Genomic DNA, 26741 nt, shown 5'->3' on the forward strand with positions numbered 1-26741 from the left:
GGTTGTCCTTCACTGCAGCAATCCTCAGACTTGGCAGAAGAAGGAAAGGGCATGTGTTTACTTGCCATCACCACTGCTTAGGGAGAGAGACAGGCGAGGTGAATGAACGCAAGCCCAGTGCTGTCCCTGGCTGCTCAGGTGGCTCTGACCACCCAGGCTCCTGCATTACGTGCCTTCTCCTCTGGTCTGTGGGCTCAGCAAAGCAGGGCAGCCTGGGTACCCCTGGGGGTGTGGTATGGAGCAGGAACCCTGGGTTCCAGGGGCGCTGGGTGGACTTGTCATTCTTCTCATCCACGATGACAGGGAATGACTCGTGATGAGGAAGAAACTCTCCCAGGGAGCCTTGAGCCCTTATTTGGGGCAGTCACTTGCGGTTATAATTCAAAAGCCAGTAATGCTACCCGCTCAGCCTTGGCACTGAGTGTTCATCCAGCTCCTTTCAGGTATGCACCAGAGCCTCCCCAGTTGAAGTGAGGGCCAGCACATCTTTCCTCATCTTTGCTCTCTGCTATCCAGACAGCAGCAAAGAACACTCTAATCACGGACAGGCATTTCGCCAGTGGCTGATGGGACCAAGTAAACGTTTTCATGGAGCTGTCAGCACCAGCTTCTTGCCCACAGACACTTGATGTCAGTTTTCAGAATTAGAAATGAATTTTTCTAATTTTTACCTGTAAAGCTTTGCTGGCAGGCACTGAGAACATTCAGGATTTAGAACATTCCAAAGGCAGCAATTTACCTAGTTTCATGTGAATAAGGTATAGGGCTTGGCGGGAGGATATTTGCATCGTCTCTAACAGAGCCCTCCCCGCCGCCCGCCCCAACTACCTACCCTGAGTGGCCGGCTCCATCTGCCTAGTGATGATTCAGTGAAATTCAGGCCAAATTGAATTTCTTCCCCCTGAGGAAGATTATCTTGCTTCTTTGTTCCCTGTTTTGTTTTATAAGTGAAAGGTGTGGTTGTGAAATCCTTCTTGAGTGTCCTGCTGCTGATGAATCTCAGCGTGGCCCCAGGGAGCTGGGGCACAGGAAACGGCTGACAAGGCCTTTTGATGATCAGTTCCCCTACTGTTCCCTAACTGGTTGCCTGGCCTCCTCTGCTTCAGTTGTAATGACTTCTGTCATATAAGCATGTCTGAAAGGAGTCACAGTCAACTCTCAAGTTAGCCCCTCAAAGGGTGAGTGGATATGAGTATTGATATTCACCTCATACAGTAAGGTGACAGGAATCAGCAAAAAAAACAACACTACAGTTTGCTATCAGATATATTTAGCAGCTCGTTAAATTGACATTATCCTCATTCTTCATTATACATGAAAATACTGTCTTATTTAAGAAAAGGAAAGAGGTAATAAAATAATTGAAACCCAAAGGGGAACACTGGGAGTTGTCCTAGTAATATTGCTTCATTTATTCCTCTCACTGTTCTTTGGGATCATGCAACATAGAGTGATCTTCCTAATTCAGAACGAATAAGAGTTTTGCCCCGACTCCACTGAAGCAGCTAGTGGGATTATATCTCCTTTTTCCATTAATGCCCAAGGTATCTATCTAAGAAGCATTGAGTTAAAGCAGTTACAGTTGCTAATTGTACTGTTGGTTGTTAGCAGTCTGTCTATCCTCTGTAAGGTATTTGGGATGAATTAAATGTGCCTTTCTCCTGGAAGGTGTGCCCGCTGCTTCTCTGGTGACCCCTGCTGATGTCATCAAGACAAGACTGCAGGTGGCTGCCCGCGCTGGCCAGACGACATACAGTGGTGTCATCGACTGTTTCAGGAAGATACTCCGGGAAGAAGGGCCCTCAGCATTTTGGAAAGGAACTGCAGGTAGGGCTGGAGCCGTGCAGAAAGGCTGGTTGGCACTGGGGTCCTGCTCCCATTACTCACCTGTGGGCTTTGCTGTAGCCATCCTGCTGTTAACTGCCCCCCTCCCCCTTTCTCTCTCTTTTAGCTCGAGTGTTTCGATCCTCTCCCCAGTTTGGTGTTACTTTGGTCACCTATGAACTTCTCCAGCGGTGGTTTTACATTGATTTTGGAGGCCTGTAAGTGCAACTTTGCAAACTCCCTTATAAAGAAAGCACCAAAACCCCAGACAGGTGTTTGTTCAGCCTATAAAGGCATTTTTGGGATAGCAACCGACAGGACAGAGGACCCTACAGCAGCAATACGTTTAAAACAAACCATGGGCCTAAGATTCTTCACTGTTAGAGGAGTAAGACTTGGACAGGGTGACCCCATACATAGCATTAAGCAACTGCTTGGGGAAAGTTTAGAGAGGAAGCAAATTAAAATGTAATATGAATAGTTGCCTTTTTAGTGTAAGCAGATACTGAGCTTCATGGATTTAGGTCCTTATTTGGCCTTTTTACCAGAAGTAATATAAATTTGTGTTAGTTACACTTTTGTAAACTTTTGAAAACTCATTCAAGCCCTTTCACACCCTCATGATTTCATTATTCACCATAATTTATTATTAGATAGATTTAGAAGTTCTTAGAACTAATTCTCTGCAAAAAAAAAAAAAAAAGGTTCAAAGAAAGGTTATGCCCATGGACATAATCACTGGTGAGATTTAGGCCACAAATTGCGCCTTTTGACGGTTAGTACTTGAAGCTTTCACCATGGACAAGAGGAATCACTTGAATTTGCTGGGAGGGGAAGGTTGTACCCAAAGCAAGCAATTACCAGCTTTTCAGCAGAAGATCAAATTCTGTATCTGAGTCTTTACTGCATAAACCTATGAATTCTTTTCCTGCTCATAAGCCAGATAGGGAGTTAGCTGTTGAACCAAGAAGTTGAGGGACTTATACAAAGAAAGTAAGGACAATCTCAGAGTTTCAGGCTTTTCAATACTTTTGCATTCTGGAAAAAGTAAGAATTATATTTACTTCTCTTTAAATAATTTTAGTAATAACCTTCGCGAGCTTATTACTTTAAAAGTTAGCTTTTAAAATTATGTCAAAATAAAAGAAAATGTAAATTTTCTGCAGTTAATTTATGTTTAGTGTAAAAAATTGGGAAAATAGAAAAATCATTCATAATCCTACTTCCCAGAGTGGTAATATATGAGTGTATTTCTTTCCAGTCTCTCTTTCTGTGGATCTACTTATGTGTATGAAATGGAGGCCATTTCTCTTCTAAATCAAATATGTGAATGTGTTGCTTTCAATGCAGCTATAAATCATGACTAGTGCAGCGTAATTGACAAGGAAATAATTGGATACTCTTCTTGGTGACACATGGGTCAGACTGAAAGTGTTCAGTGGTGTGTCGTCTTCATTTTTTTGGTTTGTTTTTTTGGAGTATAGTTGCTCCTCAGTGCCGTGTGTCTGCTGTTCATCAATCTTGAATACACTGACCATTGACTTTTCCTATCAACAGCAAACCCTCTGGCTCAGAACCAACACCTAAGTCACGCATCGCAGACCTTCCTCCTGCCAATCCTGATCACATCGGTGGATACAGACTCGCCACCGCCACTTTTGCTGGCATTGAGAACAAGTTTGGCCTTTATCTCCCCAAATTTAAACCTCCTAGTGTTGCTGTGGTTCAGCCAAAGGTGGCGGCGGCAGCTCAGTGATAAGACAACCATTCAGTGTGGCAAAATGGCGCCCTAGAAAGAGAAGCCTAGGAGAGCAGCCTTGTAATGTATCCAGTCAGCTGCATGGTGCTGACTGAGCTGAAGAATCAAATTATTCTTTCTATATGACATATACATATATTTGTTTATAAACTAATCATTTGCCCAGGAAAAAAAAAATTACAATGCAGTTTGAAGCTTTAGTTTTATGTGTTGAAATGTTTTCTAAGCCTTGGCATGAATTAGTGTTCTAGACTGCTTTGCACAGCTTGCACTTACAGCGACTGTACATATTGTACATCTTTGTACAGAGACATCTTGGCACCTCATCCCAACAAATCTCATTTATAGAATGTAATGCAGTTCTGAGTGGCTTGAAATGTACAGAATGTTTTGAAAGTGTTTTATTAAGAATCACACGAAAATAAATGTATTAAAATTAAATTCATTCTTTTATTGGTGACTTATGGAAATAATGCATCAAATTGGATGTAATTAATTCCTAGCTTGTTTTCCGTTCTGGAGTAGAAAGGTATTTGCTGATAAGAGGCATAATGAGACCAAGTGCTGACACCATTGAATAAGAGACCCTTTGCAACAGATGCATGCCAGTGGATGCCGGAGGACCAGGCTAACGAACTGCGTGTGCTGGTGTTTCCATTTGTATTTCACGTGTGTATAGATTCTCCTCTGTTCATCAACCAAAAGGCATTTCCTAGGCAGCGCCTCTCCTGTCAGTGCGCATATAGCAGGGATGTCTCCAGCATTACTGGCTTAGTTTTTGCCTTCCTCTGACACAGCAAGGCAAGGGCCTAGCTTTCAAAAGAGTAAAGAATACTTTGGCAATTTTCATTCGTATGGATATGATTCCAATCAAAAATAAAATGCACACCAAAATGTATGCATGGAGTTGGATTTTCCTTCATAAATGTACTGATAGTGCTTTTGATTTTGATTCACTACCAGTTGCCAATGACTAGTGATCAGGCTTCCCTCTTTCCTGCTTTTATAGGAAATCATTTGACTTGGAAAGGGCTATGGTGGAGTAAGTGGAGAAGAAGATTTAGTGGGCTCTAGCTTCTTCCTTATGAATCTAAATACAAACTGCTTATTCCAAAAGTCACTCACCAAGGGTGTGATTGCTAATTTAGACCTAAACATACATCTTGACAGCCACATCTACACTTTGCTCTTTGTGATTTGATGTGTAGCATCAGAATTTATTTACTTTAGCAAAGTGCTTTGGGAAAACATTACTGTCGTTGCCAATGAGCTGGGATAGGAGAATGTATGCAAATATTTTCAAGGGGTGAGCCTGGAGATGAACCAAGTCACTTAATATCCTACACATGGTTCACCAGTTGATGGCTGACAGCCCTGTAACACACGATAGGCTCTCTTGAGGCCTTCCAGAACAAAAGAATTAGCTTTGAAAGCAAGTTATTTCCAAATGTATTCAGTTGTTCTCATTGGAATGGAATAAATAGCAACACAGTTGTTTTGCTATTACCACCTCTTAAAAATGAACAAGTAGTCTGTGGATGTGTTCTTACAAAAATTCAGAAATATAGCATAAGATGTAAAAGTGCCCTCTTTACCCTAATTCTCCCTTCCTCTCCCTGCCCCAAAGGTAATCACTGCTCACAAGTTAGAGTATAAAATTTTAGTCTGTTTTCATACATATACATATATATATATATATATATATATTCATATACGTTTTTATATTTTTAAAATAGAATTATGCTGTGTATGTGTTCTGTGACTTGCTTTTGTTCATTTGTTCACTTTTGAGATCTTTGCATGTCAGTTCATAAAGATTTATCTTAATTTTTAATAGCTGTATAGTATTCTAGTATATGGGTTATGATACTTTTCATAAATATTCCCTTATTGACACTCATTTTTTTTAACTATTGCAAGCAAAGCTGTAGTGAGCAGTAAACACCTTTCTATACATATTTTGTACATGTGCTAATATTTCCTTAGGATGGATATTTAAAATTGGAATTGGTACTTCATGAGATAAATGGGTTTTACATTTTTATATATGTTGTCACATTGCTTTAAAAAGGCTTTGCAAATTTACTTTCCTTCTGACAGCATACGGAGAACTCTTATTTCTTTGCAGCTTCAGCAAAAATGGATATTGTCAATCTATTTTAGGCAAATCGTGATAGGTAATCAATGCTGTTTTAGTTTTCATTTTACTAATTACTAGTGAGGTCAAATGTCTTTTTGCATTTACTGACCATTTGTGGATCTTTTTATGATTGTAGAGTATGCAGAAAGTCTATGAAAACATCTTTATGTGTATGTATACACAGATACATACACATAGATATTTTTTTAAGGAGATGGTCATAAACACCTATGTAACTACCCGGGTCAAGAAAGAAAATTTCTGACACCTCAGAAGTTCCCTCCGAGGATCCTTCCATCACAACTCCTGTGGTCCTCTTTAGCACCATCCTGGCTCTTCATTTCTTCGCATTTCTTTATAGTTTTACCACCCATATATACATTCTTAAACACACTTTTTAGTTCCTATTTTTGAAATTTTTGTGAATCAAATTATACTTTACACTTTCAAGACTTGTTCCCTTTTCTAAACATTATAAAATTCATCCCTGTAATTTGCTGTATAAGCTGTAGTTTGCTTATTCCATTGTTTGAATATAATAATTTATTTTGCTGTTTTACTCTGAACATCGGCATCTGGGTTGTTTCTAATTTGGGGATATTACAAATGGTGCTGCTCTGGATATTTTGTATGTGTGTTTTAGAGTTTTTTTTTTGTTTTTTTTTTTTCAGATTTGGAGTATGCATTTTGAAAGGTTTCCCAGCTGGCTCAGTGGTAAAGAATCAGCCTGCCAGGCGGGAGATCTGGGTTGGATCTCTGGGTCGGGAAGATCCCCTGGAGAAGGAAATGGCAACCCACTACAGTATTCTTGCCTGGGAAATCCCATGGACAGAGAAGCTTGGTGGGATATAGTCCGTGGGGTTGCACAAAATCAGATATGACTTAGTGACTAAAAAGCAACTTCAGCATGCGTTTTTAAAAGGAAGTATACCTAAGAGCAGAGACCCAGGGGTACAGGGTTTATTACAGTCAACTTAGCTAGATCATGCCAAACTATTTCCCAGAGACGTTTGTACTGATTTTCATTCCATCAAGAATGTACCGACACTTTAATTTTTACTAATCTGTTGAGTGTATAATGTTATCTTGTGGTTTTAATTAGCATTTTCCTTACATCAGATGAGGCTGAACACCTTTCATCTGTTCGTATATATATTACCACATTGTTCTTCAGAAAAGACTTCACTAATTTACTTTCTGACTAATAGCATGGGAAAATGCCTCTAAGGTTATTGACTATTTGGATTTCATCTTTGGTGAGTGAATTATGTGTTCAAGTTTTTTGTCCATTTTTCTTAAGCATTTACAGGGAGTTCTTTATATATTCTGGATACTACTCTTTTATGATTGGTATTGCAGAATCTTTTCTCAATTTGTGGCTTGTCTTTTTATACTATTTTGATTAACATTTTTATATGTTCAAATATATTAATTTTTGCTTATGGGTAGCATGTTTTATATTTCACTTAAAAACTTATTCTCTCTCCAGGTTATGAATACGCCTGATATTTTCTTCTTAAATGGTTTATAGTTCTGCCTCTCTCATTGAGGTTTCATCCTACTTGGAACTGTCTTTGACATGTGGTAATTTTTTTTTTTGTATCTTTATGGGGCTAATCTGTTGTCCTAGTACCATTTGTTAAAAACATTTTCCTTTTTCCTACTGCTTTAAAGTGCCTTTTCAGTTATATATTAAGGGTTGATGTATGCAAAGATTTATTTCCGGACTTTTAATTTTGTTTTATTGATTTCTCCTGTGTTGTACACACTCTCTTCAGTACTCTATCTTTTTAAAAAGTTTTAGCATATGGTATAGCACGTCCTTTCACCTTGCTGTTCTTCAAGAGCTTGTGGCTCTTCTTGTTGTTTTTCCATGTCCATTTTAGAAAGAGCTTGTCAATTTCCTCCCCAAAACTAAAAAAAAGGCAAACAGGGTGGGCCTGATTTGATCATGATTCTGTGGCCATTTGGAGAGAATTAGTGTCATTATATTGGGTCTTCTAATCCATGAACATGTTATATGTCTTATTCTAAGTCCTTTTAATGTCTTAATAAAATTTTATAATCACCAAAGAGATCCTGAACATTGTATGTGTAAATATATATATTCATTCCTATGTAAGTCATATATTTAGATGCTATATATATATACACACACACACACGTATACAGGCATATACACACATATATATATTTCTTAATGTCATTCCAAGTATGCCTGAATGAGGTTTCTCCACTTCTAAAAAAATTTTTAAACCTACAGAAAAGTTTGAAGAGGTAAAATGAACTTTTTTAATACCTTTCAACCAGGTTAACTTCCCTATTTGCTTTATCTTTACAAATACACATTTATTTTTGCTGAACCATTTTAAAGTATGTTGCAGACATGGTACTTCATCCCTAAATATCATCCCTAAATATTTCAGCATCTGTATACTAAGAAAGAAGACATACTGCAACTGAACAATACCATTATCTTGCATAAAAATTGACCAATAATTTCATAATGTCATCTTATCTTCAGTCAAAATTCAGACTTCCCCAACAACTCCAGATAGGAGAAGGCAATGGCACCCCACTCCAGTACTCTTGCCTGGAAAAATCCCATGGACGGAGGAGCCTGGTGGGCTGCAGTTCATGGGGTCACTAAGAGTCAGACACAACTGAGCGACTTCACTTTCACTTTTCACTTTCATGCACTGGAGAAGGAAATGGCAACCCACTCCAGTGTTCTTGCCTGGAGAATCCCAGGGACGGGGAAGCCTGGTGGGCTGCCGTCTCTGGGGTCGCACAGACTCGGACTCGACTGAAGCAACTTAGCAGCAGCAACAACTCCAGAAATATCTTTTGTTTTTCTAGTGCAGAATCTGATCGAGATTTATGCATTAATATAGGTTGCTATGTACCTTTAGTCTTTAATTCTGCAATTGTCTCTGCTTATTTGTCCTCAACATTGTAAACTGTTTCTTACAGAATGTCCCACATTTTATACCTGATTCTTTACTCATGGTGTTCTCTAACTTGTTCCAGTGTGTAAACAGGAAGTTTGTTTAGTGGTGAAATTTTCTTTTAATAGATCTACTAAGGTATTCTTTACAGAGCTGTGTAACTATCACCACAATCCAGTTTTAATGTGTTTCCATCACCTCCCCCAGGGAAAATAACATATCTACTTTACACATTCTCACCAACAATTTATTACTGTCTATCTATCTGGGGAGGCCTTACAAATAGCTATGAAAAGAAGAGAAGCAAAAAGCAAAGGAGAGAAGGAAAGATATAAACATCTGAATTCAGAGTTCCAAAGAATAGCAAGAAGAGATAAGAAAGCCTTCTTCAGCGATCAATGCAAAGAAATAGAGGAAAACAACAGAATGGGAAAGACTAGGGATCTCTTCAAGAAAATCAGAGATAGCAAAGGAACATTTCATGCGAAGATGTGCTCGATAAAGGACAGAAATGGTATGGACCTAACAGAAGCAGAAGATATTAAGAAGAGATGGAAAGAATACACAGAAGAACTGTACAAAAAAGATCTTCACGACCCGGATAATCACGATGGTGTGATCACTGACCTAGAGCCAGACATCCTGGAATGTGAAGTCAAGTGGGCCTTAGAAAGCATCACTACAAACAAAGCTAGTGGAGGTGATGGAATTCCAGTTGAGCTATTCCAAATCCTGAAAGATGATGCTGTGAAAGTGCTGCACTCAATATGCCAGCAAATTTGGAAAACTCAGCAGTGGCCACAGGACTGGAAAAGGTCAGTTTTCATTCCAATCCCAAAGAAAGGCAATGCCAAAGAATGCTCAAACTACGGCACAATTGCACTCATCTCACATGCTAGCAAAGTAACGCTCAAAATTCTCCAAGCCAGGCTTCAGCAATATGTGAACCGTGAACTTCCTGATGTTCAAGCTGGTTTTAGAAAAGGCAGAGAAACCAGAGATCAAATTGCCAACATCCACTGGATCATAGAAAAAGCAAGAGAGTTCCAGAAAAGCATCTATTTCTGCTTTATTGACTATGCCAAAGTCAATGGATCACAAGAAACTGTGGAAAATTCTGAAAGAGATGGGAATACCAGACCACCTGATCTGCCTCTTGAGAAATTTGTATGCAGGTCAGGAAGCAACAGTTAGAACTGGACATGGAACAACAGACTGGTTCCAAATAGGAAAAGGAGTTCATCAAGGCTGTATATTGTCACCCTGTTTATTTAACTTATATGCAGAGTACATCATGAGAAACGCTGGACTGGAAGAAACATAAACTGGAATCCAGATTGCCGGGAGAAATATCAATAACCTCAGATATGCAGATGACACCACCCTTATGGCAGAAAGTGAAGAGGAACTCAAAAGCCTCTTGATGAAAGTGAAAGTGGAGAGTGAAAAAGTTGGCTTAAAGCTCAACATTCAGAAAACGAAGATCATGGCATCCTGTCCCACCACTTCATGGGAAATAGATGGGGAAACAGTGGAAACAGTGTCAGACTTTATTTTTTTGGGCTCCAAAATCACTGCAGATGGTGACTGCAGCCATGAAATTAAAAGACGCGTACTCCTTGGAAGGAAAGTTATGACCAACCTAGATAGCATGTTCAAAAGCAGAGACATTACTTTGCCAACAAAGGTTCGTCTAGTCGAGGCTATGGTTTTTTCTGTGGTCATGTATGGATGTGAGAGTTGGACTGTGAAGAAGGCTGAGCGCCAAAGAATTGATGCTTTTGAACTGTGGTGTTGGGGAAGACTCTTGAGAGTCCCTTGGACTGCAAGGAGATCCAAGCAGTCCATTCGGAAGGAGATCAGCCCTGGGATTTCTTTGGAAGGAATGATGCTAAAGCTGAAACTCCAGTACTTTGGCCACCTCATGCGAAGAGTTGACTCATTGGAAAAGACCCTGATGCTGGGAGGGATTGGGGGCAGGAGGAGAAGGGGATGACAGAGGATGAGATGGCTGGATGGCATCACTGACTCGATGGACGTGAGTCTGAGTGAACTCCAGGAGTTGGTGATGGACAGGGAGGCCTGGCATGTTGCGATTCATGGGGTCGCAAAGAGTCGGACATGACTGAGTGACTGATCTGATCTGATCTGATCTTATAATTATTCGATGGGTGTGAAGTGATACTACATTTTGGTTTTCATTTGCATTTCCCCTAGGACTGAAGATGTTGGGCATCTTTTCATGTGCTTGTAGATATTTGTGTTTAAGTCTTTAATCTATTTTTAAGATGGGATTTGTCCTTCTATTATTGAGTTGTAAGAGTTCTTTATACATATTTATAGGATATGAGTCCTATATAAGATTTGCAATTATTTTCTCCCAGTCTGTTTTCTTAATGGTCTTTTGAAACACATGGGTTTTACATTTTAGGTCCAATTTATTAATTTAAAAATTTTATGGATCATGATTTTGGTATCATCTAAAAACTCTGCCTAAATCGAGACCATCAAGATTTTCTTGATTTTTTTTTTTACTTTTGTTGTTCAGTCGCCAAGTCACGTCCAATTCTGCAACCCCACGGACTGCAGCATTCCAGGTCTCCTTGTCTTTCCCTATCTCCTGGAGTCTGTCCAGGTTCATGTCCACTGAATCAGTAATGCCATCCAACCATCTCATCCTCTCGTCACCTTCTTCTTATGCCTTCAGTCCCTCCCAGCATCAGCGTCTTTACCAGTGAGTTGGCTGTTTGCATCAGGCGGCCAAAGTATTGGAGCTTCAGCTTCAGCATCAGTCCTTCCAATGAGTAGTTCTTCTGTTTAGACCTGTGATATATTTTGAGCTAATTTTTATGTATGGTGTGAAGAGTCTAAATTTATCTGTTTGCATTTGGCTATCTAATTTTCTCAGCATCATTTGTTGGAGAGACTGTCCTTTCCCCAGTGAATTGCTTTGGGTGCTTTTGTCAAGAATGAATTGACTGTGCATATAAGGGTTCATTTTTAGGTTCTCTGGTATCTTTGCCTTCTCCCACCTAGTGGAGAGCTGTTCCTCTTCCATCTTAATGAGGAAGCTTCATGTTTCTCACCATTTAGTATGATGGTAGTGTACGTTTATGTAGATTTTTTTTCTATCACATTGAGGAAATCCCCTTCTCTTCCTAGTTTACTGAGAGTTTTTATCATGAATGTTTGATTGTTTTAATGCTTTTTCTTTATCAATGTGATCATGTGATTTTTCTTTTTTAGCTTATGGATGTGGATTACATTGATTTTCAAATGTAATGTTGAACCAGTATTGCCTTGGATAAATCCCAGTCTGTTGTGTTATATAATTCTTTTTATACATAATTAAATTTGATTTGCTAACATTCTTTTGAGGATTTTTGCATCTGTACTCAAGAGAGATACTGGTCTATAGTTTTCTTGGAGTGCTTTGTCTGGCCTCATAGTAGGTTATGCTGTCCTCATAGAATGAGTTAGGAAATATTCCTTCTTCTTGTGTCCTCTGAAAGAGATTGTAGAGAATTAGTGAAATTTCTTCCTTAAATGTTTGGTGGAATTCGCCAGTGAACCCTTCTGGGTGTGCTGCTTTCTTTTTTTGAGGGTTAATTATTATTGATTCAGTTTCTTTGATATAATCCTATTCAGATGATCTGTTTCTTCTTTTGTGAGTTTTGGCAAATTGTGTCTTTTGGAAATTAGTCTATTTCATCTAGGTGTTATCATTAAGTATGTGGGCAGAATTTTTCACAGTTTTGCTTATTCTTCTTTTAGTGTCCTTGAAATCTGTACTTATATTCCTTCTTTCTTCTCTGTTATTAGTAATTAATAATTAGTCTCTAAAGCTACCAATGGTATTCTTCACAGAGCTAGAACAAATAATTTCACAATTTGTATGGAAATACAAAAAACCTCAAATAGCCAAAGCAGTCTTGAGAAAGAATGGAACTGGAGCAATCAACTTGCCTGACTTCAGACTCTACTACAAAGCCACAGTCATCAAGACAGTATGATACTGGCACAAAGACAGAAGTATAGATCAATGGAACAAAATAGAAAGCCCAGAGATAAACCCACATACCTATGGACACCTTATCTTTGACAGAGGAGGCAAGAATATACAATGGATTAAAGACAATCTCTTTAACAAGTGGTGCTGGGAAAACTGGTCAACCACTTGTAAAAGAATGAAACTAGAACACTTTCTAACACCATACACAAAAATAAACTCAAAATAGATTAAAGATCTAAACGTAAGACCAGAAACTATAAAACTCCCAGAGGAGAACATAGGCAAGACACCCTCCGACATACATCACAGCAGGATCCGCTATGACCCACCTCCCAGAATACTGGGAATAAAAGCAAAAATAAACAAATGAGACCTAATTAAACTTAAAAGCTTCTGCACAACAAAGGAAACTATAAGTAAGGTGAAAAGACAGCCTTCAGAATGGGAGAAGATTATAGCAAATGAAGCAACTGACAAACAACTAATCTCAAAAATATACAAGCAACTCCTGCAGCTCAATTCCAGAAAAATAAATGACCCAATCAAAAAATGGGCCAAAGAACTAAATAGACATTTCTCCAAAGAAGACATACAGATGGCCAACAAACACATGAAAAGATGATCAACATCACTCATTATCAGAGAAATGCAAATCAAAACCACTATGAGGTACCATTTCACACCAGTCAGAATGGCTGCGATCCAAAAGTCTACAAGTAATAAATGCTGGACAGGGTGTGGAGAAAAGGGAACCCTCTTACACTGTTGGTGGGAATGCAAACTAATACAGCCACTATGGAGGACAGTGTGGAGACTCCTTAAAAAACTGGAACTAGAACTGCCTTATGACCCAGCAATCCCACTGCTGGGCATACACACTGAGGAAACCAGAATTGAAAGAGACACAGGTACCCCAATGTTCATCACAGCACTGTTTATAATAGCCAGGACATGAAAGCAACCTAGATGTCCGTCAGCAGATGAATGGATAAGAAAGCTGTGGTACATATACACAATGGAGTATTACTCAGCCATTAAAAAGAATACATTTGAATCAGTTCTAATGAGGTGGATGAAACTGGAGCCTATTATACAGAGTGAAGTAAGTTGGAAAGAAAAACACCAATACAGTATACTAACGCATATATATGGAATTTAGAAAGATGGTAACGATGACCCTGTATACGAGACAGCAAAAGAGACACAGATGTATAGAACACTCTTTTGGACTCTGTGGGAGAGGGAGAGGGTGGGATGATTTGGGAGAATGACATTGAAACATGTATAATATCATATATGAAACGAGTTGTGAGTCCAGGTTCGATGCACGATACTGGATAGTTGGGGCTGGTGCACTGGGACAACCCAGAGGGATGGTATGAGGAGGGAGGAGGGAGGAGGGTTCAGGATGGGGAACATGTGTATACCTGTGGCAGATTCAGATTCATGTTGATATATGGCAAAACCAATACAATATTGTAAAGTTAAAAAATAAATAATAATTAGTCTCTATCTTTCATAGCCTGACTAGAAACTTGTCAATTTTATTGACATTTTTAAAGAAACAGTTAAAAGTTTTTTGAAAAAATTTTTCTATTAATGTCCTACTTTTAATTTAATTAATTCTGCTCTAGCTTTTATAATTTCTTTTCTGATGCTTCAGTTCAGTTTAGTCATTCAGTCGTGTCTGACTCTTTGTGACCCCATGAACTGCAGCACGCCAGGCCTGCCTGTCCGTCACCAACTCCCGGAGTCCACCCAAACCCATGTCCATTGAGTTGGTGATGCCATCCAACCATCTCATCCTCCGTCGTCCCCTTCTCCTGCCCTCAACCTTTCCCAGCATCAGGGTCTTTTCAAATGAGTCAACTCTTCGCATCAGGTGGCCAAAGTACTGGAGTTTCAGCTTCAACATCAGTCCCTCCAATGAACACCCTGGACTTATCTCCTTTAGGATGGACTTGTTGATCTCCTTGCAGTCCAAGGGACTCTCAAGAGTCTTCTCCAACACCACAGTTGAAAAGCATCAATTCTTTGGCACTCAGCTTTCTTTATAGTCCAACTCTCGCATCCATACATGACCACTGGAAAAACCATAGCCTTGACTAGACGGACCTTTGTTGACAAACTAATGTGTCTGCTTTTCAATATGCTGTCTAGGTTGGTCATAACTTTGCTTCCAAAGAGTGTCTTTTAATTTCATGGCTGCAGTCACCATCCGCAGTGATTTTGGAGCCCAATAAAATAAAGTCAGCCACTGTTTCCACTGTTTCCCCATCTATTTGCCATGAAGTGATGGGACCGGATGCCATGATCTTAGTTTTCTGAATGTTGAACTTTAAGCCAACTTTTTCACTCTCCTCTTTCACTTTCATCAAGAGGCTCTTTAGTTCTTCTTCACTTTCTGCCATAAGGGTGATGGTATCTGCATATCTGAGGTTATTGAGATTTCTCCTGGCAATCTTGATTCCAGCTTGTGCTTCCTCCAGCCCGGTGTTTCTCATGATGTACTCTGCATATAAGTTAAATAAGCAGGGTGACAATATACAGCCTTGACGTACTCCTTTTCCTATTTGGAACCAGTCTGTTGTTCCATGTCCAGTTCTAACTGTTGCTTCCTGACCTGCATACAGGTTTCTCGAGGCAGGTCAGGTGGTCTGGTATTCCCATCTCCTTCAGAATTTTCCACAGTTTCTTGTGATCCACACAGTCAAAGGCTGATGCTTGCTTCAGATTGAATTTGCTCTTTTTCTGGTTTTCTAAGATAGAGACTTAAATGATTATTTTTAGATCTTTTTCCTTTCTGATATGTTCACTCAATGCTATAAATTGCCCTCTGAACACTGCTTTGTTGCATCCCACAAATTTTGATAAGTTAATTCAAAATATTTAAAAAATTTCTCTTGATACTTCCTCTTTGGTCCTTATGTTACTTCAACTATGTTAATTTCCACATATGGGTTTTTCCAGTTGCCTTTCTGTAACTGATCTCTAGTTTAATTACATCATGGTCTTAGAGGAGGCATTGTTGTTCAGTCACCCAGACGTGGTCCCACTCTTCGCAGCCCTATGGTTGCAGCACACCTGGCTCCTCTGCCCTCCACTGTTTGCTCAAATTCATGTCCATTGAGTCAGTGTTGCTATCTAACCATCTGCCGCCCCCTTCTCCTTTTGCCTTCAGTCTTTCCCAGCATCAGGGTGTTTTCCAGTGAGTCGGCTTTCATATCAGGTGGCCAGAGTATTGGAGCTTCAGCTTTAGTCCTTCCAATGAATATTTAGGGTTTATTTCCTTTAGGATTGACTGGTTTGATCTCCTTGCTGTCCAAGGGACCCTCAAGAGTCTTCTCCAGCACCACTACATGATTTCTATTGGTTAAAATTTATTTATATATCATAGCCCAGAATGTGGTCTATCTTGGTGAACGCTCAGTGTGAGCTTGAGAACAATGTGTATTCTGTTGCTGTTGGATGAAGGAGTCTATGGGCTTCCCTGCTAATGCAGGAGACACAGGAGATATGGATGGGTTCGATCCCTGGATCGGGAAGATCTCCTGGAGTAGGAAATGGCAACCTGCTCTAGTATTCTTGCTTGGAAAATTCCATGGACAGACGAACCTGGTGCACTACCGTCCATGGGGTCACAAAGTGTCGGACACAACTGAGTGATCACGCATGTTGAATTTTGTCAAAAGCTTTTTATATACATCTGTTGAGATGATCATATCTATTTATGCATCTGTTAGAGATGATCTTATCTACTTATGCATCTGTTGAGATGACTGTTCTTCTTGTGATGTATCATATTGATTGATTTGCAGATTCTGAACTGTCCCTGCATCTCTGGGATAAATCCCACTTGATCATGGGGTCGGATCCTTTTAACGTATTGTTGGATTCAGTTTGCTATTTTGTTGCAGATTTTTGCATCTATGTACATAAGTGATATTGGCCTATAATTTTCCTTTTTCTTTTTTTGTGGTATTTTTGTCTGGTTTTGGTATTAGGGGGATGCTGGACTCAGAATGAGTTCATAAGTGTTCTTCCTCTGTAGTTTTTTGAGCACAGTTTGAGAAGGATAGGTGTTAACTCTTCTCTAAATGTTTGGTAGTATTCACCTGCGGATGTTTGGTATTATTTACCTGTGAAGCGAATCTGGTCCTTGACTTTTTAAAAATATTAGTTATTGGCTGCACCAAGTCTTGGTTGCCACATGAGGGATCTTTAGCTGTGGCGTGTGGGATACAGTTCCCTGACCAGAAATCAAACCAGGGTCCCCCGCACTGTGAGTGCAGTCTCAGCCACTAGACCACCAGGGAAGCCCCTGGTCCTCAACTTCTATTTATTGGGGTTTTTTTTTCTTGTTGTTTAATTACTGATTCAAATTCATTACTAGTAATTGGTCTCTTCATATTTTCTTCTTGCTTCAGTCTTGGGAAATTGTACATTTTTAGGTTGTCCATTTTATTGGCTTTTAACTGTTCACAGTAATTTCTTATTTTTTGTATTATATGGTGTTGGTTGTAACATCTCCTTTTTTATATCTTATTTTTTTTTTGTTTTGCCCCTGTCTCTTTTTTTCTTGAGGGGTCTGGCTAAAGGTTTATCAGTTTTATCTTTCCAAAGAAACCAGCTCTACTTTCATTAATCTTTATTTTTTAAATCTCTTATTTCTTTAATATCTGCCCTGATCTTTGTGATTTCCTCCCATTAATTTTGGGTTTTGTTCTTCTTTTTTTAGTTCCTGTAAGTGTAAGGTTAGGTTATTTATTTAAGGTAAGCTTATATTGCTATAAACTTTCCTCTTAGAACTGTATTTGTTGTGTCCCTTAAGTTTTGCATCACTGTGTTTTCTTTTTCATTTGTCTTCAAGTATTTTTTAATTTCTTGTTTGATTTCCTTAGTGATCCATTGGTTGGTTAGTTACACATTGTTTAGCTTCCAGATGTTTGTTTTGTTCTCATAATTTTCTAGTCTCATAGCATAGTGGTTGGAAAAGATGCTTAATATGATTTCAATTTTTTTAAGTTTACTAAGGCTTGTTTTATGGCCTAGCATGGAATCAGTCTATCCTGGAGAACGTTCCGTGAGCACTTTAACATGTAGTTTGTTGCTTTGGGATGGAATGTTCCCTCTCCCTACATATATATAATCTATTAAGTCCATCTAGTCTAATATGTCATTTAAGGCCAGTGTTTCTATTATTGATTTTCTGTCTGAATTACCTGTCCATTGATGTAAGTGGAGTGTTAAATTCTCTATTATTATTCTGTTACTATCAGTTTCTCCCTTTATGTCTGGTAAAGTGTAAAGTGAAGTTGCTCAGTCGTCTCCGACTCTGCGACCCCGTGGACTGTAGCCTATCAGGCTCCTCTGTCCATGGGATTCTCTAAGTAAGAGTACTGGAGTGGGTTGCCATTTCCTTCTCCAGGAGATCTTCCTGACCCAGGAGACCTGGGTCTCCTGCCTTGCAGGCAGACGCTTTACCCTCTGAGCCACCAGGGAGTGTTTCCTTTATGTATTTAGGTGATCCTATTTTGGTTGCATATATATTTACAATTGTTATGTATTCTTCTTGGATTGATCCCTTGATATGTGTCCCCAGGGTAAGCTCCAGTTGCCACCTTCCTCTTCAAGACTCTCTAAGATCAACAGGTAGGTCTGAACCAGGCTCCTTTCTTATGACTGCTTCTACCCTGTATTCTGATGTGTGTGAGATTATGTGCGTGCCCTTTAAGAATGGAGTCTGTGTTTCCACAGCCTTATGGTTCTGAAAGTAAAGCACCTCTAGCCTTCAAAACCAAATGTTCTGGGCTTTTGTCCCCCTGTGCTGGGGGATTTCATGTGGGGCTCAGATCCTTGCTGAGGAAGAATTCTGTAATTGTAATTATTCTCCTGTTTCTGGGTCACCCACCTGGGAGTATGTGTCCTGAGTATACCACAACTCTACCCTTCCTGACTTGTAGTTCCTTCTTTTTTGTTGTAGATCTTTTCTTGTAGGTTCTGGCCTTTTTCATTGATAGTTGTTCTATAAATAGTTGTAATTTTGGTGTGAACCATGAAAGGAGGTGAGCTCAGAGTCTTTCTATCTCAACCTTTTGAAACTCCTTATCCCTTCACTTTTGAAGGATAATTTCACAGGCAATAGAACTCTAGGTTGGTGGCTTCTTTTTTCTGTCAACACTTTAAATATTTCATTCATCTCCCCTCTTGCTTTCATGGTTTCTGAGGATAAACTGAATTTTATTTCCTCTGGCTTCTTTCAGGATTTTTTTATCTTTGATCTGTACTTTCAATACTGTGTACCTCAGTGTAGGTTTTTGTTTTGGTTTAGCATTTATCTCTAAGCTTACTAGGTTTGTGGTTTTGGTGTCTGACATAAATTCGGGGAAAATTCTCATTGTTTCAAATATTTGTTTTGTCCCTTTCTTCTCCTTCCGGTATTCCTGTTACACATATGTTACACCTTCTGCAGTTGTCCTACAATTCTTAGATATTCTGGGGGTTTTGTTTGCTTATAGTACTTTTTCTCTGCTTTTCAGTTTTAGAGATTTCTAATGAGATGCCCTCAAGGTCAGAGATTCTTTTCTCAGCCATGTCCAGCCTACTCATAAGTCCATCCGAGGCATTATTCGTTTGTTGCAGTGTTTTTATCTCCAGCATTTCTTTTGATTCTGTCTTAGAATTCCTGTCTCTGCTAAGTTGCCCACTTGTTCTTCCATGGTGCCTCAGTAGAGTCCTTAACATTTCATAGTTTTATCTCAGCCTAATAGTTCCAACATCCCTCCACATCTGCCATATGACACATGTGCCATATTACATAATTTTGATATTTGCTGTCTCTTCCAATGGTGTGTCTTAAATTTCAGTATGCCTGTAATTTTTTTCTGACAAATGAGCATGATGAACCAAGTAAAAGGAATTAATGTAAATAGGCCTTTGGTGATGTGGTGAGGGGTGGGGGAGACGTGTATATGCCTGTGATCAGAGCTCAGCCTTTCGGTGAGCCTGTGCCTCTGAATGGGCTTCCCTGGTAACTCAGATGGTAAAGAATCTGCCTGCAATGCAGGAGACCTGGGTCGAATCCCTGGGTTGGGAAGATCCCCTAGTGTTGAAGACTCTTGAGAGTCCCTTGGACAGCAAGGAGATCAAACCAGCCAATCCTAAAGGAAATCAGTCCTGAATATTCATTGGAAGTACTGATGCTGAAGCTGAACCTGATGTGAAGAACTGACTCATTGGAAAAGACCCTGATGCTGGGAGAGATTGATGGCAGGAGGAGAAGGGGACGACAGAGGATGAGATGGTTGGATGGCATCACTGACTCGATGGACATGAGTTGGAGCCAAGCTCCAGGAGTTGGTGATGGACTGGGAAGCCTGGCATGCTGCAGTCCATGGGGTCGCAAACAGTCTGACTGATGCCTCTGGACCGTGAATTAGATATGTTTCTCAGTCCCCCAGTCCAGCACACTTAGGTGGGACAGGATGGCTAGAGTGGGAGTTGGGTACTTCTGTCCTCCCGGGTCAGTTTGGCTTTGTTTAAATAGTTTCTCTGAGGGTAGACTTAACTAAATAAAGAAAAATACTCTCATGTATTTCAGAATAGTTCCTTTCCTCTTCCCGGAAACACACTGGAATTATTCTCATACACTCACTGTGAGGAACTGGTAGACACTGAAGAGGTAAAACTTACAAGTGTCCCCACATCCTACCTGCTGCATGATTGGGTTCCCCTGGCTTTTTAACTTAAGAGTTGTCCACACTGAACCTCCAATGATTTGTCTATTATGGTTCAGGTTTCCTTACTCTGGCATTCATTTCTAAAGAGTTTACTGCTACAATATGTTGTGATCTTCTGTATGTGCCTGTCAAGTCTAATTCTGGAGACAGTGCTTTGCCCTGTGACCTTACTTCCCTTATAGATCCGCTAAGTCACTTCAGTCATGTCTGACTCTGTGCGACCCCACAGACGACAGCCCACCAGGCTCCCCCATCCCTGGGATTCTCCAGGCAAGAACACTGGAGTGGGTTGCCATTTCCTTCTCCAATGCGTGAAAGTGAAGTCGTTTCTGACTCCTAGCGACCCCATGGACTACAGCCTGCCAGGCTCCTCTGTCCATGGGATTTTCCAGGCAAGAGTACTGAAGTGGGTTGCCATTGCCTTCTATTATAGATGTAGGAGGAGTTATTTTCAGTTAGCTTTTTACCTCCTTTTATGATGAACTAGCAGTGTATAAGCTGCTTACATGCAGGACTGGAAATTGGAAGTCTAGGATTCTTGGTTCAAAGTAAGTTCCTTTCTCATACATTATTGTCAAAGAGAAGCCCCATGACAGTAGTAGTAACTTGTATATAACCTGTTTTTTGGGAGCTAGCAGCTTTTAGGACTTGTTAATCATGGTTATTTTGAAATTTTGCCTTTAAAAAATTCATCTGGTTCTGTGCTGGGTAGGGATGAACCCTTTTATCCTAAGACTTTTCAGACCACCCCCCAGTGCCTAAATCTACTGTCTCTCTACATCCTTTTATCTCCTGTTTAGTTATGTATTGGAATATTTGAACCCGTATCTTTCAGCTTTCCTTGATACTTTCTCCATCTATACTTCTAGGTTGAGTAATGAGAGTCTTGCTTTATGTTCATCCTGCTCACAGCTTTGCTCTTAAGCTGTACCCCTCTGGCATTTAGTCTTTATTTAATGCCTATGATATCTTCTCTGCCCCTGGGATATGGAATCACTTATCTTCTTTCTTCTGTGGATTTTTTTTCAAGTTTTTCTTTAGGCCTTTCTTGAAGTATTCTGGTGATTCATAGTTGTAATTTGCTTAGTTGCTCATTTAGTTGCTGATTCGAGACTCTTTATGGATGTTGTTCTGTTTATCAGAGCCAGTGATGGGATACGTAAGTTGTGCTTCCAGGCAAGGATATATCACTAGTTGAATTCTGGATATAGGCTTTTTTTTCCTCTTGAGGGTAAGCAAGTACCTGTGAGGCACTGCCCTGCTTCTCCAGTTCCAATGGCTTCACCCACTGTTAGGGTATAGGCTGGGTGTAAACACCCCATCAGTACCCAACTTGGCCCATGGTTGGGGGATGGGACTGGTCTAGCTATTCTCAGTCAGCTCCCTAATGAACCACCCTGCCAAGTATCCATGGGCACTCTCCTACTTTTTGTATCTGTTGATTCTGGGCTCCAGCCCATTCCTCTGTTTAGTGTTGTGTGATTTTCTCTCATTTTATCTGCCTATAGCCTTAAGCCCATCTGCGCTCTATCTTTTTGGCATTCCTCACAATTTCAGTTCCATCGCTAGCCCTCTCATTTTCAGTACTATAGCATATTTCTTATTCTTCTTCTACTCTAGCACCTTACGGAATTTAGGGTTGAGAGAGTAGATGCTTCTGTTCCACCTGCCACCTTCATCCAGGCTCACTACTACCGTGTTAATTTATGTAACAACTAACTTTTGTACTGTTCCTTTTGCTCCGGTTAATTTTCTTGAACTAGTACTGCAGTGGCTCCTGAGCTGGTCCTATAGTTACAAAATGTGCTGTACTATATTATTTACAAGGAATTATTGAAATACGAGCTCTCTTCTCTGCTTCCTAGTATGCACAACTTTGTGATGAATCTACAGATACTCAAAAGCAAATCCTACTAGTGAATACTCTTAGGGGTCACAAAATAGTATTCAGTAATAACCTATTTTATTTGCACTGAAAGATTAGAGACAATAGATCTTAAAAAAAACTACTCAGTTGGTCAGCAGCATGGTGGGGTAAGACATTCCTTTTTGTCCCTCCCTTTTTAGCAATGAATGCTAAACTCCTGTCTCCCTTACTCTGTGGCCAGGTCCTTATGCACTTTTGGGGTGCAGTTGCGAGAATAATGCAAGTGAACCCTGTCAGAAAAATACACCAGGATTGGTGGGCAAGAGAGCAACCACAAACTGGAGCCATAGCGCCATCTTCTGGAAAACAAGAGATTTCCTGCAGCCAGTCAGCCGAGTGGTAAGAACCAGAGAAGACATAAAAGCTTAAAGAATTCTGCCACAAGAGGGAGCAAAAACAGTACAGTGGGTATTCCTGCTGCTGCTGCCAAGTCACTTCAGTCGTGTCCGTCTCTATGCGACCCCAGAGACAGCAGCCCACCAGGCTCCCCCGTCCCTGGGATTCTCCAGGCAAGAACACTGAAGTGGGTTGCCATTTCCTTCTCCAATGCATGAAAGTGAAAAGTGAAAGTGAAGTTGCTCCGTCGTGTCTGACTCTTCGCTACCCCATGGACTGCAGTCTACCAGGCTCCTCCGCCAATGGGATTTTCCAGGCAAGAGTACTGGAGTGGACTGCTCCTACACAAAGGCAAAGAAATCTCCATACGTAACAGCCCCAAAGAGCAGTATACCCCATCTGAAGCCAACCAATAAAGATTTAATTAAGATGTCAGGTACTTCAGATGTGAAAGCAGCAATGCCAGACTACAAAGAACATGGAAAATCAAGTAAGCAAGTCATCGCCAAAAGAATAATTTTTCCAATAACTGAGCTATAGGTATGGTGTTCTTTGATCTAGCTGATTCTTCAAAACAACTATTTTGAAGAAATTCAATGAATTACACAAAAAACTTAATTCAATTTTATCAGGGAAAAATGTACATGAATAAGATGAGATGTTTACCCAAGGAATAGCATCCATAGCACTGTGAAGCAAATGGAAGACAGGAATTTTGAAATAAGAGCAGAAAAAAGAAAAATGAGTGAAAAAGAGTAAAGAAAGTCAATGTTATCCATGAGATTCCATCTAAAGAACAAATGTATGAATAATCAGTGTTCCAGAAAGAGTAGAGAGGGAGAAGGGGGCAGAAAATTTATTCAAAGGAATAACAGCTGAACAGAGACCTGAGGAGAGATTTGGATATCCAAATTCATGAAGATAACAGGTCAACCTATGTTCTCAATGCAAAAAGACCTCCTTTAAGACACATTATAATGAAACTGTCAAAAAATCAGAGAATTCAGAAAGCAGTCAGGAAAAAAAAGATTATGTAACTTACAAAGGCACCACCATTAGGCTATAAGCAAATTTCTCAGCAGAAACCCTACAGGTCAGAAGAGAGTGGAATAACATATTCAAAGTGTTCATTGAAAGAAAAAAAACTGCCCGCCAGGAATACTTTATCTGACTAACTTACCCCTGAGATATGAAGGAGAAATACTTTCCCAGAAAAACGAAAGCTGAGGGAGTCCACTAGACTTGCTTTGCAAGAAACACTGAAAGGAGTTCTTTGAAGCTGGAATGAAAAGATGCTAGTCAATGACATGGAGATGGGAAAGTACACAACACACTGCTAAAAGGTGTGAATACAAAATCAATATATATATAATAATAATAAAAATCTGTATATATATAATATACAGAATCAGCTGCATTTATATTTGCATGCATGCATGCTCAGTCATGTCTGACTCTCTGACCCCATGGATTGTAGCCTGCAGGCTCCTCTGTCCATAGACTTTTCAGGCAAGAATACTGGAGTGGGTTGCCATTTCCTTCTCCAGGGGATCTTCTCAACCCAGGAATCAAACCTGCATGTCCTGAACTGGCAGGCAGATTCTTTACCACTGAGCCACCTGGGAAGCCCCACATTTACATAATACCAATAACAAAATACCTGAAAAGAAAAAAAATAACCCCATTTACAGTGGCATCAAAACAATAAAACATTTAGGAATAAATTTAACCAAGGAAGTGAAAGATCTGTACAATGAAAACTATGAGACTTTGATGAAAGAAACTGAAGAAGTCGCAAACAAATGGAAAGATACCCTGTGTTCACAGACTGGAAGAATTAATATTTCTAAAATATCCGTATTACCTAAAGTCATCTATAGAGTCAATGTAATCCCTATCAAAATTCCCATGGCATTTTTCACAGGAATAGAAAAAATAATCCTAACATTCATATGAGATTTAAAACAAAAGACCCCAAATATCAAAAACAATCCTGAGAAAGAAAAAAGCCACAGGGATTACACTTTGTTTCAAACTATACTACAAACCTATAGTAATTAAAATAGTATGTTACTAGCATCACACACCAGAGAAGGCAATGGCACCCCACTCCAGTACTCTTGCCTGGAAAATCCCATGGACGGAGGAGCCTGGTGGGCTACAGTCCATGGGGTCACAAAGAGTCGGACACGACCAAGCAACTTCAATTTCACTTTTCACTTTCATGCATTGGAGAAGGAAATGGCAACCCACTCCAGTATTCTTGCCTGGAGAATCCCAGGGACTGGGGAGCCTGGTGGGCTGCCGTCTATGGGGTCGCACAGAGTCGGACATGACTGAAGCAATTTAGCAGCAGCAGCAGTAGCATAACACACACACCTAGATCAATAGAACAGAATAGAGAGCCCAGAAATAACCCGTTGCATAAACAATCAACTAATATTTGATAAGGGAGCCAACACTCAATGGGGAAAGGACAGTCTCGTAAATAAATGGTGCTGGGAAAACTGGATAACCACATGCAGAAAAATGACACCTCTATCTTACATCACTCACAAAAATTAACTTGAATGGATTAAAGACTTAAACATAAGACTTGATCCCATAAAGCTCCTAGAAGAAAACAAAAAAGCTCCTTGATACTGATTGGTGTAGTGATATTTTAGATATGACACCAAGAGCACAAGCAACAAAAGAAAAATCAACAAGCAGGGCTACAAAATAAAAAGCTTCTGCACAGCAAAAAAAAAAAAAAAGCAACATATGGAATGGGAGACAGTATTTGCAAAGCATATATCAAGCAATTAATAGCCAAAATATAGAAACCAAACAATAAAAAGCAAACAATCTGATTAAAAGATGGGTATAGAACCAAACATTTTTCCAAAGACAACTTCCAGATATATGACGAGGTGCTTAACATCACTAATCATCAGTTCAGTTCAGTCAGTCATGTCCGACTCTTTGCGACCCCATGAATTGCAGCACGCCAGGCCTCCCTGTCCATCACCAACTCCCAGAGTTCACTCAGACTCACGTCCATCGAGTCAATGATGCCATCCAGCCATCTCATCCTCTGTCGTCCCCTTCTCCTCCTGCCCCCAAGCCCTCCCAGCATCAGAGTCTTTTCCAATGAGTCAACTCTTTGCATGAGGTGGCCAAAGTACTGGAGTTTCAGCTTCAGCATCATACCCTCCAAAGAAATCCCAGGGCTGATCTCCTTCAGAATGGACTGGTTGGATCTCCTTGCAGTCCAAGGGACTCTCAAGAGTCTTCTCCAACACCACAGTTCCAAAGCATCAATTCTTCGGCGCTCAGCTTTCTTCACAGTCCAACTCTCTCATGCATACATGACCACTGGAAAAACCATAGCCTTGACTAGACAGACCTTAGTTGGCAAAGTAACGTCTCTGCTTTTCAATATGCCATCTAGGTTGGTCATAACTTTTTTCCAAGGAGTAAGCGTCTTTTAATTTCATGGCTGCAGTCACCATCTGCAGTGACTAATCATCAGAGAAATGTAAATCAAAACCTTGTATGTTAGAACGGGTGTCATCAAGAAGACAAAAGTTGTGAGCATGAAAGGATAAGGGAACCCTTCCTTGTACCCTGTTGCTGGGAGTGTAAATTGGTACAGCCACTATGGAAAACAGTACAATTCCTCAAGAAATAAAAAACAAAACTACCTTAGGACCCAGCGATTCCACATCTGGGTATATATGCAGAGAAATGAAAATAGGATATTAAAGAAAAATATACACTATGTTGACTGCAGCATTATTCACAATAGCCAATATACGGAAACGACCTAAGTGTCCATCAACAGATGAATGGATAGCACAGTTATACAGACATACATACAATGGAGTATTAGCCATAAGAAATGAGGAGTTCCTGCCATTTGTGACATGTAGCTAATGCTAAACCTCTATCACGCTATACCTACTTATATAAAGCAATATATAAACATATCAAATCAATACATTGAACCCTGGCCTCCTGCACTGCATGTGGATTCTTTACTGTCTGAGCTACCAGGGAAGCCATTGTACACCT

At 39.9% G+C, this 26741-nt stretch overlaps 2 protein-coding genes across 4 annotated transcripts in view; both read left to right on the forward strand.

Moving 5' to 3' along the window:
• SLC25A12 (solute carrier family 25 member 12) overlaps nucleotides 1-4024 on the forward strand; it is a 98207-nt gene extending 94183 nt beyond the window's left edge. For all 3 annotated transcript variants that reach the window (XM_061435440.1, XM_061435432.1, XM_061435447.1), the window contains 3 exons: nucleotides 1669-1827; nucleotides 1952-2042; nucleotides 3382-4024. In XM_061435440.1, coding sequence (XP_061291424.1) covers nucleotides 1669-1827; nucleotides 1952-2042; nucleotides 3382-3580 — 449 coding nt within the window. In that variant the 3' untranslated portion in view covers nucleotides 3581-4024. The remainder of the gene's footprint in view (nucleotides 1-1668; nucleotides 1828-1951; nucleotides 2043-3381) is intronic.
• LOC133258650 (small ribosomal subunit protein eS26-like) overlaps nucleotides 1-26741 on the forward strand; it is a 201969-nt gene that overhangs the window by 86276 nt on the left and 88952 nt on the right. The window lies entirely within an intron of this gene.

The sequence above is a fragment of the Bos javanicus genome, chromosome 2 (assembly GCF_032452875.1).
Source record: "Bos javanicus breed banteng chromosome 2, ARS-OSU_banteng_1.0, whole genome shotgun sequence".
Lineage (NCBI taxonomy): Eukaryota > Metazoa > Chordata > Mammalia > Artiodactyla > Bovidae > Bos > Bos javanicus.